The sequence below is a fragment of the Pan paniscus genome, chromosome 8, assembly GCF_029289425.2.
Source record: "Pan paniscus chromosome 8, NHGRI_mPanPan1-v2.0_pri, whole genome shotgun sequence".
Taxonomy (NCBI): domain Eukaryota; kingdom Metazoa; phylum Chordata; class Mammalia; order Primates; family Hominidae; genus Pan; species Pan paniscus.
In genome coordinates this window covers 126,775,161-126,791,354 of record NC_073257.2, presented here as the reverse complement: position 1 = coordinate 126,791,354, position 16,194 = coordinate 126,775,161, and the positions used below count along the sequence as shown (strand labels likewise).

Genomic DNA, 16,194 nt, shown 5'->3' with positions numbered 1-16,194 from the left:
CTGGGGTAGTTAATTGGCTAGAGAAGTGATGAGGCAGATAAGGGTTCGTTTGACAAGGTTGGTTTGTACAAATTTCCCTCAGCTTCAACTTCCTGTCCTTGATGATAAGAATGTTATTCTTTTTGGTACAAGGCGGATATCTTTCACATGGGATTTTTATGCTCTGCTTCTAAGAAACAGAATGAAGGTCAGAGTGATCTTCTTGCACCTGCTGCTTTTGTAAAAGCGTCTTTAATTCAAAATAGTCATTATGCCAGAGCAGTGTATTTTGGGGCGGCATATTTTTGACTTCTTCAGTACAAAACTGCATAAAGTATTCATAGCAGCCCAAATCCCCAGGCCCTACCTCATAGATGTGGAGTAAAGCCCTGGGCTGTTGAGTAGGAAGTAGAAAGGACACTGAATAAAGTACAGCCACAAAAGTACTGAATTAGAAGCCACAGACCTGGGGGCTAATCTGAGGTCCGTCCCTTACAAACTGTGTAACCTCAGAGACATCCACTGTCTGGGCCTCTGTCCCCTCCTTTGTTAAAATGTATAATGGGAATGTCTGGAGTCTCGGTTTTAGCTTTGGGGAACTCTAGATCTGGTTTCATTCCATCTAATTCAAGGACAGGTGTAGGGAGTTTATTACTCTAGGTTAAAAATAAGTCTTCTATAGTAGTTGCGGAGACGGCACTAAAAGCAGCTTTCTCCCATTAGATAAGCAGCCTTTTACCCAGAGACACAGAGTGACAGAGTCAGGATAAAACAAGCTTTGTTGTTGAATCCCATCCTCCTAAGAGCCAGTGGGGAAAAAAGGGAGGAGCCCTGGCCAAAGGTAGGAGCTTAAGGGGTGTAAGTCTCACCACTCCTGGCAGGATCAGAGGCTTGCTCAAGGTAGAGAAGGATGGGTGGGCCCTTCTGCTTACAGAGGATCCTCAGGGAAACTGGCTTCAACCTTGCTCACAAAGAGTGGAAACTGAACTTCCTTCCTTTGGCAGATCTCGCAAACCTAGATCTGGTCATCAGAATGTTGCTTTAACCAGTGGTTCTCAAACCTTAGCGTGCATCAGAATGACTCAGAAGGAGTGTTTAGACCCTGATTGCTGCCCTCCACCCCCAGAGCTTCTAATTCAGTAGGTCCGAGAATTCGCTGTTTCTGTTGATCTGGGGACCACACTTTAAACTCTACTGCTTAGGCTATCTTAGGAAGAACCACTAGGTTCTCCCTCTACAAGGCAGTTGCCATGACTTTGGGCCACTAATATCCTTCTAAAAACTTCTGAATCCACTTGTATTTTGTGTGTGTGTGTTTGTGTATGAAAGATGTGTCTACTCTTTAGGTTTCATCAGGATTAATGTACAATACTATTGGTTGGGCGTGGTGGCTCACACTTGTAATTTCAGTACTTTGGGAGGCCGAGGCAGGCGGATCACTTGAGGTCAGTAGTTGGAGAGAGCCTGGCCAACATGGTGAAACTCCATCTCTATTAAAAAATACATATAAAAATTAGACAGGTGTAGTGGCACGTGCCTGTAATCTCAGATACTTCAGAGGCTGAGGCACGAGAATTGCTTGAACCCAGGAGCCAGAAATTGCGGTAAGCTGAGATGGCGCCACTGCACTCCAGCCTGGATGACAGAGCGAGACTCTGTCTAAAAAAAAAAAGTATGATACAATTGTTAACCAAAGATACATTTGTCATTCTTTTAAACCACAAATACAAAAAATAAATAATTAAGAAACCCTGGCCACGTGCTGTGGCTCACGCCTGTAATCCCAGCACTTTGGAAGGCCAATGGGGGCAGATCACGAGATCAGGAGATTGAGACCATCCTGGCTAACATGGTGGAACCCTGTTGCTACAAAAAGTACAAAAAATTAGGCGGATATGGTGGCACACACCTGTAATCCCAGCTACTTGGGAGGCTGAGGCAGGAGAATCACTCAAACACAGGAGGTGGAGGTTGCAGTGAGCCGAGATTGCATCACTGCACTCCAGCCTGGGCGACAGAGCAAGACTCTGTCTCAAAAAAAAAAAGAAAAGAAACCCTATGCACATATGCAAAAACACTTGACCTTTTATGTGACAAAATAACAACAGATAAAGACCACACTGAGATTTGCTTCTACATATCTTCATTGAAAGTTTTTAAAGTTCAATATCATGACTAGTATTGTCTTCACAAATATACATTTTCTCCACTTATAGCCTAGAGATCATTTAACTTTTTTGCTATTGTAAATAATACCTCAATAAACATGTACTGATAATACTTTTTTTCTGCATTTTGGATTGCAAATAGTTATACTGAGTGAAATTATTCTTCATGCTCATTTTAGAAAATCCTTTTCCCAGCAAATCATTCTAACCATCCTCCCACCCCATCCTGCTCCCTGTCCCCCAACTTTCAGTCCTGGGGCCATGTTCAGCTGTGGTTACACTAAATATTCATTCATTCGAACAATATTTATTGGATACTTACTATGGGTCTGTGCTATATGCCAGGGATACAGTGGTAGAAAAGACAATCACGGTTCCTACATCTATGGACTTACATATTGACAGAGATGAGAGACAGAGATCAAGTAAATGCAAGTTAAATATTTACTATGGAGAAACAAATGAGGTGCTGAGATAAAGATTAATAGACATGCATTCATGTCTATTAATGGTGGTCACCAAGGAAGGCCTCTCTGAGGTGACATTTAAGCTGAAACTTAGAACAGGGAGTAGCTAGTCATGCTACTGTGGGTAGAATAGTCCAGTCAAAAGTAACCGTATGTGCAAAGGCCCTGTGGTGGGAAGAGTTTCTGGTAGAGAAACTGAAGGGACGGTGCAGCTAGAACTGAGGAAACAGTGAGAGAGAGGCAGGATTCAATCGTAAAATGCTTTGTAAGCCATTATAAAAAGTCAGGGTTTTACTTTCATTGAAATGGATGGTTTTAAGCCAGGGAGTTATCAGATTATTGTTTTAAAAAGATCACTTTTGCTGTTGAGTGAAGAAACAATTAAAGGAGCAAGAGCGGAAGTGAGAAGACCAATTAAAAGGTTGTTGTGGGCTCCAGGCAAGTGATGGCGCAAAATCGGACTACAGTGGGATTGTGGAGATGGTGAGTAAAGGACATTTATTTGGAGGTAAGCTCTGTGGAATTCCCTGATATGAGGGATGAGACAGTGAAGAAAAGGGAGGAATCCAGGGTGACTCCTAGGTTTCTGGCTTGAGTAATGGAGGGAGTAGTTGTATAATTTACAGACATGAGTAAGACTTGGCAAGTGAAGAAAAGATTGCTTAGGAGGCCACTGAAGTCGGGATCCTCAAGCAGTTTCCCAGGATCCACCTCTAAGGAAGCTGGGCAAGGGGAGACTATGGGACCAACACCCAGTTTTCTCTTCCTATGTCCATGATCTCTCTTCTTTGGGAATCTTCTCCCCAAAACTAGGCTATGGGGTGCCATCATCTTCCCAGTTACCTAACTCAAGACTACAGCCCCTCTTGACTCCTCTTTCTTGCTACCTACATTACTTTTCAGGATTTCGCTGAATCACAAAAGGAAAACAGAAAGATAATAAAAACTTTTATTTTTTTATTTATTTATGAGATGGAGTTTTGCTCTTGTTGCCCAGGCTGGAGTGTAGTGGTGCGATCTCGGCTCACTGCAACCACTTCCCGGGTTCAAGTGATTCTCCTGCCTCAGCCTCCCAAGCAGCTGGGATTACAGGCACACGCCCCCACTCCTGGCTAATTTTCATATTTTTAGTAGAGATGGGGTTTTGCCATGTTGGCCAGGCTGGTCTTGAACTCCTGACCTCAGGTGATCCACTTGCCTTGGCCTCCCAAAGTGCTGGGGTTACAGGCATGAGCCACATGCCCAGTCAGAAAGATAATAAAAACTTTTAAAATTCTAATTCCTGGTTCCTTTATTTTATTCATTCATGCTAAACAGAGGCCCAAATGGGTTCTGTGCCTTGAGACTTTATTTCTGAGAGGGGACTTACTATGGTCTGAATGTTTGTGTCACCCCAAAATTCATATGCTGAAACTGAACCCCCAAGGTGATGGTATTAAGAGGTTGAGGCTTTGGGGGATAATTAGGTCATGAGGGCAGAGTCCTTATGAATGGGATTACCAGATACTGAATCTGCTGGCACCTTGATCTTGGACTTCCCAGCCTTCAGAACTGTGAGCGGTAGATGTCTGTGGTTTATAATTTACCCAGCCTAAGGTATTTTGTGATAGCAGCCCAAACAGACTAAGGCAGGACTTCACCAACTTCTCCATCTCGAATCCTCTTATCCTTCCCCTTCCCCTTTGGACTAAGCCCTAGGTCTGACAGACTGTTTTTTCCTGCCACACTTGACTTCATACAGTGCAGGGTTGTGAGGCCACCAAGTGCCTTCTCTTCTTACGTTTGTGTATTCATTTCCTAGGGTCGCCATAACAAATTGCCATAAGTTGGGTGGCTTTACACAACAGAAATTTGTTCTGGTGGTTAGATGCCCAAAATCACGGTGTTGGAAAGACCACGCTCCCTCCAAAGTCTCTAAGGGAGAAGTTGTCATTGCCTCTTCTAGCTTCTGGTAGCCCAGGTATTCCTTGCCTGGAGGCAACACCACTCAGCCTGGCCTCTGACTTCACATGGCAGTCTTCCCTCTGAGTCTATGTCCAAATTTCTCTCTCCTTGTAAAAATACCAGTTATATTGGATTAAGAGCCCACCCTTTTTCAGTATGACTTCAGTTTCACTTAACTAATTACTTCTACAATGATTCTGTTTCCAAATAAGGTCACATTTTGTGGTACTGGGAGGCTAAGGCTTTAACATATCTATTGGGGGATGCAATTCAACCCCTAATGGTAAGAAATTTGCATTGCTTTTAATTACAGATCCCGTGACATCCTACAATTTCTCTACACACAACCCACAGTGGACCACAGTGGACTGGTCCCATTTGGGCATTCCTTCTATACTAGCCTGGTAGTCTCAGGAACTTCGTTGAGTCCTAGAGGTGAAGGATCTGTATAGCTCATCCCACACTGTCATATAATCAGGGTACTTGCTTGCAAATTTTCAATATGAAAAACAATTATTAGACATGCATAATGTTTGTGTTGGCTTGATCACTGCATTTTTTCCCATGTAGGCAAGCTCCATGGGACGTCAAACTATCAGACAGTTGCTTGGAGAGAATGGAAGAAGCTGGAGGTAGGGGAATCAGAGGCAGGAGTTTTACAACTTGAACATTTGGTAGCATCCACCCAGGACTACAATAAGAAGACAGAAGGGCCTCCACCTATGCTCAGTGCTTAGATGAACGCTGCTAGTCTTGTCTTTGACAAGTGATTTTTATCTCCTTGGCTGACCAAATCCTTCCCTGCCCTTTTTTTGTTAGATACATTCTTATATCTTCAATCTGGTTAATGTCCATTCTTATTGCCTGGGGAGCCACTTGACCGCTTTAAGGTACTTGCTAATCTCTGCTCTGATCCATTAGGAATTCATTTAGAGTTTAACTCTCTGAGGGCAACTTCATTTCTAAGGCTTGAGGACCACAGTGCAGTAACAAACAGAGGAGAGGAAGGTAGAGGTCCCAGCAAAGGGGGCTGCCTCATTGGGACAGTATATTGCAAACTCTCAGGAAGGCGGGAGGATAACAGGAAATGAGAGACTCAGGGTGAGGGGTGACAAACAGGAAAAAGGAAGAGTGAATGCCAACCTCGACTTTGCAATTTTCCCTAGAGCCAATTCTGACAGTATCCTCCTGCCTCTTTACAAAGAGCAGGCGGCGAAAACTGAGATGACAACAATTTTTTTTTCCTCTGTAAAGGTGGGCTCAATTTGAGACAGAATATTAATGGCAAAAGGCTCAATATCTCATTATCAATCCCCATGAGCATAGAGTCCCCAGAAAAGATAAATATTTGACTAGATGATGATAATATGTGTGATAATTTATAGTCAGCATTCCACATGCATTTTCATTGAATCTTTTATTTGCAACTAGTACTTCAGAGTGGGCTATGCAACAATTATATACATATGTATTTTAAATTCTGAACTCAGGATCTGAGGATCATTAAGCCCATACAACTCTTCAAAAAAAGAGCAGTTTCCTTATTGATTACCCAGGACAGGCAACAGAATGTCTACATTCTTTCCCTTTATCTTTCAGTTCATTGAGTAAAAATAGATTGAGGCTTACCCCAGTTTTCTCAAAATCTTGCTTGAAGGTGAACATGAGGTCACCTTAATGGCTATCAAAACCATTTCTTATTGCCAAGCTTGAAAAAGTTTTCCCAATTCTCTGAAATTCTGTCTTTGGGGGAACTTCAACCTCTTTCTAACTTCTAATTAGCCTTTCTTCAAGGACAAGAGTTAGTGGAAAGTGAAAAAAAGTCGGAGAGGCTGCGTGGGGCACCTAGGTTGCAAAAGTAATTGGACTCCTTTCATCTCTTCCTCTGTGCTAATTCTAGGGATTAATACTGTTATCTGTAAAATATCCTTTGAAACCAAGCCTCCCAAAGAAGGTATTGATGTATACAAGCAGACACAATTCCCAGATGGACTACTGGCTGATTTATGCTGATCCATGCACCTACACCCTCACAGATTTGTCTTCAGTGACAACTCTTATGAGTCATTCTTACATGGACTCTTCATAGACAGCCTATTATAGATCCTTCCAAATCCCTGTAGTCAGTGCATTCTGGATTCAAGTACTTTTCCACTAGGTGGGGGAATGTTTTTCTAGTGGAAAAGGAATCTTCCATTCATTTGGACATGGGGTAAAAATGACTGGCAGAAAATGTGTTGTCTCAAAAGACTCCATTGCAAAAGCTCTTTATTTTCACATTGCTAAAAGATGCAGTTAAGTGGATTTTTTAAAAAATTAAGGAGCAGTCTGTTCTCAAAGATAAATGTATCCTTTGATTCATTCAACAAATATTTATTTAGTAGCTACTCAGAAGATACTTTTAAGATACTTTCTCCATTACTTTTCAAGTAACAAATCAATGTTTGTAGGAAGAGGCACTAGGTTTAAAGTATAACTTTAAACTCTCATGGAGCATATATTTTGGTGAGGAAGATAGATAATAAGGAAGTGAAGGGCACAAATAAACCTAACAGCTTCCAGTAGTGATAGGCTTTGGATTTTTTTAAAAGAAATGAATAGGGTAATTGGAGGGTAACTGGGTGATAGCGTTTGGATGTTTGTCTCCTCCAAATCTCATGTTGAAGTGTGATCCCCGGTGTTGGAGGTAGGGCCTGGTGGGAGGTGTTTTGGTCATGGGGGTGGATCCTTCATGAAGGGCTTGCTACCATTCTTGTGTAATGAGTGAGGTTTTCACTCTATTAGTTCACAAGACAGCTGGTTGTTTAAAATGAGTTTGGGATCTCCCGTCTTCCTCTCTCTTGCTCCCTCTCTCACCATTTGATGTACCTGCTCCCCCTTCATATCCTACCATGATTGCAAGTTTCCTGAGACCTCACCAGAAGCCAAGCAGATGTTGGTGCCATGCTTGACAGCCTGCAGAACTCGGAGCCAAATAAAACTCTTTTCTTTATAAATTACCTAGTCTCAGGTATTCCTTTATAGCAAGGCAAAACAGATTCACATACTGGGGAAGGAAGTTTTATATAGGGTGATCATGCGGGGCCATCCTGATGAAGTCATGTTTAAACCAAAACCTGAAAGATGAGAAGACAGTCGTGAGAAGTGAAGGAAGAGTCTTCCAGGCAGAGGGACTATCAAAAGCAAATATCTCAAAGCCAAAACGGGCAGAAGTGGACTTTTTGGAACATAAAGGAGCCAGCACGTCTGACTGAAGGTGAAATGAGAACAGGTAAGTAGGTGGGAGCTTTCCAAGGGGAGATGTGATTGGCTATGGCAAGAGATTGGATTTTTCTAAGAGCACAGTGGTGCCATTATGGGATTTCAATGATATGAGTCTTGTGGTCTGCCAAAAGATGACCTGTTCAATAAACTTAAACATTAACCAAAACTTTGTTCTTTTAATTTATTTATTTAAATTTATGTATAAAGTTTAGAGCTCTCTCCCTGTCTTGCAGCATCTCAAATTGAATGCAGTACTTTTAACAGCTTTTGAAGGTTCCTGTGAAGATTTTGTTGACTGGTTCTGATTTTATCTCCCTAGCAGCATATTAGGCAATGGCCAGATAGTCAAATGGCCACAAATTATAGAGAGGTTTAGTATTCTGATGAATATATTTAATATCATAAATCAACTCTAACCAACACCTTAATGTTTCATTGAGGGATTTTTATGTTTATATTAATTTCTTTCTAACTCTTTTTAGGTCACTCTTAAAGTTTAATTTTCTAATATTTTAGTAATTTTAAGATACTTTCTCCATTACTTTTCAAGTAACAAATCAATCTTTGTTTGTAATTTTTATTATCCATAGCCCTTATTTATTATATAATGTGATTGCTCTCATCACTGTCTGGTTCATTTCTTCATTTAGCCTTTTAAGGGTTTTTTTTTTTAACCCTTTTTAAATTCCTCCTTTACAGTTTGTTGTTGGTGGTGGTGGTAGTGGGTTTTTTTTGTTGTTGTTTATTTGTTTGTTTTTGAGACAAGGTCTCCCTCTGTCATCCGGGCTAGAGTGCAGTGGCATGATCCCGGCTCACTGCAGCCTTGACTTCCTGGGCTCAAGCGATCCTCCCACCTCAGCCTCTCAAGTAACTGGGACCACAGGCACATGCCACTACGCCCAGCTAATTTTTTGTATTTTTTGTAGAGATGGGGTTTTGCCATGTCACCCAGGTTGGTTTTGAACTCCTGAGCTCAGGTGATCCACCCACCTCAGCTTCCCAAACTGTTGGGATTACAGGTGTGAGCCAGCATGCCGGGCCTACAATTTCATGTTTATGGTTAAGGTAACTCAAGTTTGAACTATTAATCATACAGTCTGTTATGCTAACCCCTTTTAGGTATTCTTTCTAGTAAGTTGAATAATTTTCCTTTTCCACATTGAGTTCTTCTGCAAACTGTTACTGAGTCTATGTATACAATTTTTCCTGGTTAGAACTAAAAATGTTAGCATTTATTACATGGTAGGGTTTTATAAGCTACTTCTTGTTTTTTTAGGATACTCTTTAATGTTAATTTAGTGTTTGAAAAGTAAGAAATGACATTGAAATAATTATTAAAAGCAAGTTTTTTAAAATAAATCCATATGTTCGATAAATTTGGAGAATTGCATATTTGGCAAATTATCATTGGGTAAATTAAATCTCTGTAAATTGGCATTTGGCAAGTTGATTTTCAGATAATTCACTCAGAAATTATTCAGTTTCCATTAATGAAGAAAGAACATTACAAAGAAAAAACAAAAAATAAATAAAATAAAAATAAATTTAAAAAGAAAACAAAAAAAGAAAGAACATTGACATAAATGTAGAACATGTATATTGAATTCAAGCCTTTTCTTTTTGAGAAAAACCTGCTTATAGATTTAATTTGGTTTTAAAGCTTCCAATCATCAAAGTTGTCAGGCATCTCTTTATATGGTTTTATAAAATTAAAAAATGTCATAGTTTCTGCTATTCTTCCAGGGCAGCCTTTTAAAAAAAATGTTCACCTCTCATAAATAATATTTTCCTAGGATGAAAACTCAATTACTAAGGAGAAGAGTTAACATCAATTCAACAGAGACATGCTTTGTTAGTGCTTCTCAATGCCTTCCTGGATTTTTTTCTCCAATAAAGTTCCTGGTATACTGCCGGATGACTACCCAAAATGCAGTTACAATTGTGGGATTTTATGATTTAAAAGTAATTTAAAAATCAATTCCCTTTGCCGTTTACTCTAAGAGACAATTATTGCCTGGTATTGTTTTGAAATGTGGTCAGATAAAAGAAAAAAGAAGCTTTCTCTGGCCCTCTCCATCCACCAAGTCAGAGGTTATACTTTCCACTCAAGTTCCATTTTATGAGAATGGCAAATATTTGTGGTATGTCTTTGCTGTTTCTCTTTTTCTCCCCCTCCCTTTCTGAAGCAGTGCTAAGAAGTTGCTTGTGAATTTTTGCCCTTTCTATTCTACATTTTTCTCAAGTATTTCTATCTTTTCTTGTCCCTGTCTGCATTTTACTTTTCTGCACAAATACAAACTAAAATGAGTATATTTTAAGAAAAGTAGGAGGAGTATCATCTTTACAAAGGAATTAAATGTGCTTGAAATTCCAGTGTCTTTCCTCACCCAGAATAAAGCAGAATGACAGATTATTTGAGTTATACACTTTGACTTAGAAGACAAACATTTCCTCTAAACAGGTGACTCCAAATTTCTCATTATTCATATTACAACATTTTGGGGGTAACACAGATTTTTTAAATAAATAAATAAATAAATAAGTCCACCAGTGTGGTAGGCTAAATAATGCCCTCCTCCAAGATGTCCACATCCTAATCCCTGAAACCCGTGAATTTGTTATCTTACATGGTGAAGGCTCTTTGCAGATGTGGCTAAATTAAGGGGTTTGCAATGGGGAGATTATCCTGGGTGGGCCCAATGTAGTCAAATGGGTCCTTATATGAGGTAAGAAGGAAGTTCAATATCAGAAAAGAAGATGTGGTGATGAAAGCAGGGGTTGGGATGATGCCACTTCTGGAAGGGGGCCCTGAACCAAGGCATGGGGACAGCTTTTGGTAGCTGGAAAAAGCAAGGAAGCCAATTCTCCAGCAGGAACACAGTTCTGCCAACCCACTGGTAACTTCTGACCTCTGTATGAGAACAAAGTTGTGCTGTTTCAAGTCACTAACTTTGTTGCATTTTGATTATAGCAGCAATAGGAAACTAATACAACTGGAATATAAGAGGAACTTTCCATTGGAGTTCTTTTTAAAGAGTAGGGCCTCTTTAAAGAAATATTTTTTTTGGACTGTCTTAAATTGTGTATTAGGAAGGAATTTTACAAACTTTACTTATATCAGCAGTAACGGTGGAGCTGGAGAGTATTGTGTCTTCTCCACGCTGCACGGCGAGAACCACCAACAGTGTGTTGGAACTTAAGGGCCTTTCCAAGGCCACAGCTCTTTTGGCCTGCAGATGTCAGCCCACACATCTCCCTGTGCTTGTGGACTGGTTTGGTGATCCACTGGGTGTCAGGATTTCTTCTGATGGCTTTATGGAATGGATCAATGAGGATAACCTCAGAAAATTTGTATGTGGAATCTTCACCAAGCCAGTAAGAATTCAGGACTCTTAGAGCCCCACAGTGGCATCCGGCTCGCTCCTCTGCAACACACTGAAGATTTCGGGCAAACTTTAGCTGGTTAACACCGTGACGGACAGGCTTGCTGTAAGTTGCACCCTTGGAACTGGGCGTTTTTGGCCACCACGGCGCACACGAATCCTACATATAACATAACCTTGCTTGGCCTTGTAGCCCAGTCAGCCAGCTTTATGAGGCCTGCTGCGGTGGAGCCTGGTGGGGTGGTGAGCCCTGTGGACAGCAGAGAGCTGGCAGTACTGCCAGCAGCGGACCCTCAAAAGAAAGTGCATGACATCACACTGCTTCTTCCTGCATAGCTCCTGGATGTGCTTGTATGCATCCACCTTGGTTTAATGGATGGCTGCCGCCAGGTGGAAAGGAAAGAGCCTTTCTCCACTAAAGAAATATTTTTACACCTTTTTTTTGAGGACGTTTTTTAAAAAATTAACTCCTCCACAGTTACTGCTCATAAATTCTCTTTCCTTTGGGAATTTTTGTTCCCAAGAGAAATAGTACAACCTTAGAGCAACTGAGCAAAGTTAGGCCGACTCTGAGAAGTTAGGCCAAGTTGAAGCACCACCCCAGGGCTCAAGCAATTAAAAGACCTAAGGCTTCACGTCATGGTTGGATCTGAGATCTCAAATTCTATCATTAGGTTGTTTTTCTTCTCTCTGCTCGCAAACAAGCTCTCTTCCATATGCCAAGCATGATGGCCATGAAATTCAATACATATCGAATTAACTTAGGAACCCCTGAGGAAAAAGGACTCAGGATCACTATGGCAGAAAGGTCCCAGGAGGACTCCAATTGACCTAGCTTGGATCACATGATCAAGCTAGATTCATCACTGTGGCCAGGGAGATGATATACCCTGACTGGCTGGTCTGAGAGATGAGCCTGCCCCTGTGGCAGGAAGTTGGGTCAGCTTTAACCAAACCTCGCAGAATGGGTTCCCCACAGAAATTAGAGAGTTAAAAATTAATATCAATGAAAAGCAGAGAAAAAAAGACCATGTAATTGTGGAGGGGGAGAGAGAGAGAAAAAAAGAAAAGACTCTCTTATGACTTTCTAGTTCTTGGATATAATTCTTCATGACACCTAGCCACATTGCCTGTGGATTCAGGAGTATCCTGCATGCTTCTGATAAACTTTCTCATTTCTTAAGTCAAGAGTATTTATATTCTTGGTATCCAAATGATTCCCAACCAAGAAAAACCAAAGTAATACATCTTTAATGAACCAAAGTATCAGGTGATGTTTTATTGATAACAGTATTTTTTATACTTGTGGTGGAATTCTTTTTCCCAGTAATAGCCCCCTGATTTTCTTTGGGGAAACACTCTGGATTCCCTTGTTTTGGATGAGCCTGGTCAAGCCAAAGTTCTGGGAATGGGATAGGTGATTCAGGTCTGCCAATCAGCCTGGGGCCACCAGGATTGGTTCAAGGGTGGGCAGTTGATCCAAGGCCCAAGATTTTTTGTGGAAACCATCGAGATTCTTTTGGCTGAGCTTGAAGCTTTGAGGACATAAGAGACTCTGGAATCCCTCTTACCACCATGAAAGCAACGCCTGCCTGAGGATAAAAGAAAGAAGATCAGGAAATGAAGGTAAGACGGCTGATCCCTGAGGATGTAGCCTGAGCATACGGATCTAACTATGTGCTTAACCAACTCCTAGACTTTCAACTATGTAAACCAATACGTATTATTTTGTGCTTACACTAGCTTAAGTTAGATTTCAGTCACTTACCACAGAAAAAGTTTTTACTAATATTTTAACTTATATATCTTTTCAGTTAGTGTTTCAGTTATACTTGCATCCGTAATGTATTGCTATGCAACAAATCACCCCTAAATGTAGGGTCTTAAAATAACAATGTTTTCTTTCTGTGATTCTGTGGGCTAAATGAGTGAGTCTTCTGTTGGCCTTGCTTAGGCTTACCCGTGAAGCTGCACCCCACTGGTCTACCAGGTTAGGGCTGGGCTTCACTCAGCATGTGGTTGTCCATCCTCTAGGAGGCTAGACTATTCCTCTTCACATGGCAATGTCAGGGCAGTGTTCAGGGGCACATGTCAGTATACAAATGCTTACCAAACTTCTACTTATATCATGTGTGTAGATGTCCATCGGCCAAAACAAATGTTATGACCAATCTTAGCATCAGTGATTCATGCTATAAAGTAGCATGAATAAAAGAAGGATGATACATTGAGACCATTTATACAATGATTTACCAAATTCTTAAAAAAATTTCTAAGTGCTTCTCTGTGCATTAGCTTATTTAAGCATCATAATAACCCTGTGAAATACTCAAAATCAATATCATTTTTGTATCAGTCAGGCTGCAATCAGGAGAGAGAAATACCATCAGAAATTTAAAGAGAAAAAATGTAATATAAAGAGTTATCAACTGGTAATAAGGAACTAGCAACCGGGACTGGGAGGAGATAAAAGAGAACTCTGAAGAATAACCTAAGAGTTGGGGAGAGTGACCAAGAAAAGAACAAACTTGGAAGGTAGGCCAAGTCTCACACCTTGTGGCAGGTAGGAGTGTGCCTGTTGCCCAGTAGATAGAGGAGAAGTTTGTTGAGTTGTCCCAGGCCAGAGCTGGTTATCAGCTGGTGGGCTGAGGCTGGTGAGCAGGGAACCATGAGTCTCTCACCAGTGTGCCAGCCAAACTTGCAAGAGTATGAATGTCCCTGGCCATTCTATATGCATGCCATGCATCCTATGTGCCATAGGAGCAAGTGGGAAAGAATAACACTGGAACTGGAAAAAGAAGCCTCTTGCACCTGCAGAGTCCCTATGGCACTCTCTATTGACAAAGCTGTACACAGTGCTGGCTGACAGAGGTCAACATGTATAGGGTCCAGCTCCACAGTATCACAAAGCAGAACAACAAAGAGAACTGAAAAGTGATCAGTTGAAAAGGGGCACTGTCCATCTCTTTGGCTTCTTCGCTTCCATATGCACCCTTTTACAAACATTTGAACTCCTTCATGAAAACAAAACACCTCTATGTTTTCACCTAACCTAATACAGCTTCCCTTTGTAAAAATGAACACGTGTTCACCATTTCCTCAAAATAAGGAAACACACATTCCCAATAGTAATAATTCTCAAGTTCAGTCACAGTCCCAATGAATTTTTGTTTGTTTTTGAGATAGGGTCTTGTCATCCAGGCTGGAGTGCAGTGGCGCAATCATGGCTCACTGCAGCTTTGACCTCCCAGGCTCAATCAATCCTCCCACCTCAGCCTCCTGAGTAGCTGGGACTATGGTGTGCACCACCAAGCCTGGCTAATTTTTGTACTTTTTGTTGAAACAGCGTTTTGCCATGTTGCCCAGGCTAGTCTCAAACTCAGGGGCTCAAGCAATCTGCCCATCTTGGCCTTCCAAAGTGATGGGATTACAGGGTGTGCCAATGCGCTGGGCCCCAGTGAATATTTTGTTACCTGAACACTAAATTATAAAGTTAACCTCCGACAATTTAGATATAAAATAACAGTGGGAAGGAGAGAAAAGAATATTTTTATAATATACAAATGAATATATACTGTTTGAAATGCTTATTTAGTAATAAAATGCTTGTTCCCCAGTGCCGTAAAGAAATAGCATTTGAACATACATTTAATTTCCTCAGCAAGGCCATTTTTACTTTCTGCAGAAAGGGTACACTTGCCAGCAGTTTTGCCATGAAAGTACACCGAATAAAGGATCATTTATAACCTGACGCATCCACCCTACTGCTATGTCCGGTTTCCATTGGCTGGAACGAGACCTCACATTCTCTATTTGTCCCAATTGGCTAGCAACTTAGAACTTTCTAAAAGACGCAAAGGCAGAGAAGAACAAAGAAAGGAGGAAGTAACTTGGGGAATGCTGAGAAAGGTAAAAGCACCGCCAAATATGGAAGAGGAACAGGCTATGACCTAATGCTTGCTTGGACCAGTATAAGCATGCCAGGGCAAATATTGAGGCTAAATTGTGGGAGCTAAGAACATAAAGTACATTGATCTTTTTTTATTATGGCTAGCAGATATTTAAGAATGTTAGCACAGGTCTTTAAATAAATTTTGCTTCTAAGAGAAGTTACTATATTCCCAATTAGTCAGGGAGGAGAGTCTCTTTGAAGAGGAACCTTTACTTTACTTTTTACATACACATATAACAAGTAAGGAGAAAATCTGCAAAGCTACTGTGAACCCGTCTCAGTTAATTTAGAGAGTTTATTTTGCCAAGGTTGAGGACACAGCCTCAGGAAGTGCTGACGACCTGTGCCCTAGGTGGTCAGGGCACAGCTTGGTTTTATACATTTTAGGGAGACAGGAGACATCAATCAATATGTGTAGGAAGTACATTGGTTCGGTCTGGAAAGGTGGGACAACTTGAAGCAAAGGCAGGAAGCGGGGAGGGGCTTCCAGGTCACAGATAGGTGAAACACAAACGGTTGCATTCTTTTGAGTTTCTGATGAGCCTTTCCAAAGGAGGCAATCAGATATGCATCTATCTCAGTGAGCAGAGGGATGACTTTGAATAAAATGGGAGGCCGGTGGGCCCTAAGCAGTTTCCAGCTTGAGTTTTCCTTAGTGATTTTGGGGGCCTAAGACATTTTCCTTTCACATGACCACAGTCCTGATTTCTGTAAGGTGCCATGGAATAATCTATGATTTCCTTCTCCCAGAATCCATCCTATATTCATTTTACCCTGAGGCAGAACCTCAGATGGTTAAGGTTCTTTACCGCGTGAAATGACCCAAACCTTCATTCCCTAAGGGTCTAAGTCCTCAGTCATGTTGCTTTTTTTTTTTGTTTGCTTGTTTCTATAGTTTTCTATTACCTTTTACTATTGTGCATAGAAGTACTAAGAGGGTCTCTAGATAATCCTCTGTGTTCCAGACATGGTTCCTCTTCCCCATTGTGTAGTAGCAGCTCAATTTCCCCCTTGGTAACTGGGATCAATCATTGTAG

At 41.1% G+C, this 16,194-nt stretch overlaps 1 protein-coding gene and 1 pseudogene across 1 annotated transcript in view; both read right to left on the bottom strand.

The window, feature by feature from the left end:
* Window positions 1–10,934: 10,934 nt before the first annotated feature.
* LOC100981141 (large ribosomal subunit protein eL15-like) lies at window positions 10,935–12,317 on the bottom strand (annotated as a pseudogene).
* Window positions 12,318–12,440: 123 nt separating this feature from the next.
* FHIP2A (FHF complex subunit HOOK interacting protein 2A) overlaps window positions 12,441–16,194 on the bottom strand; it is a 79,398-nt gene continuing 75,644 nt past the window's right edge. Inside the window, exon 17 of the mRNA XM_055092322.2 lies at window positions 12,441–12,797. Within this exon, the coding sequence (XP_054948297.1) occupies window positions 12,773–12,797 (25 nt within the window). The 3' untranslated portion in view covers window positions 12,441–12,772. The remainder of the gene's footprint in view (window positions 12,798–16,194) is intronic.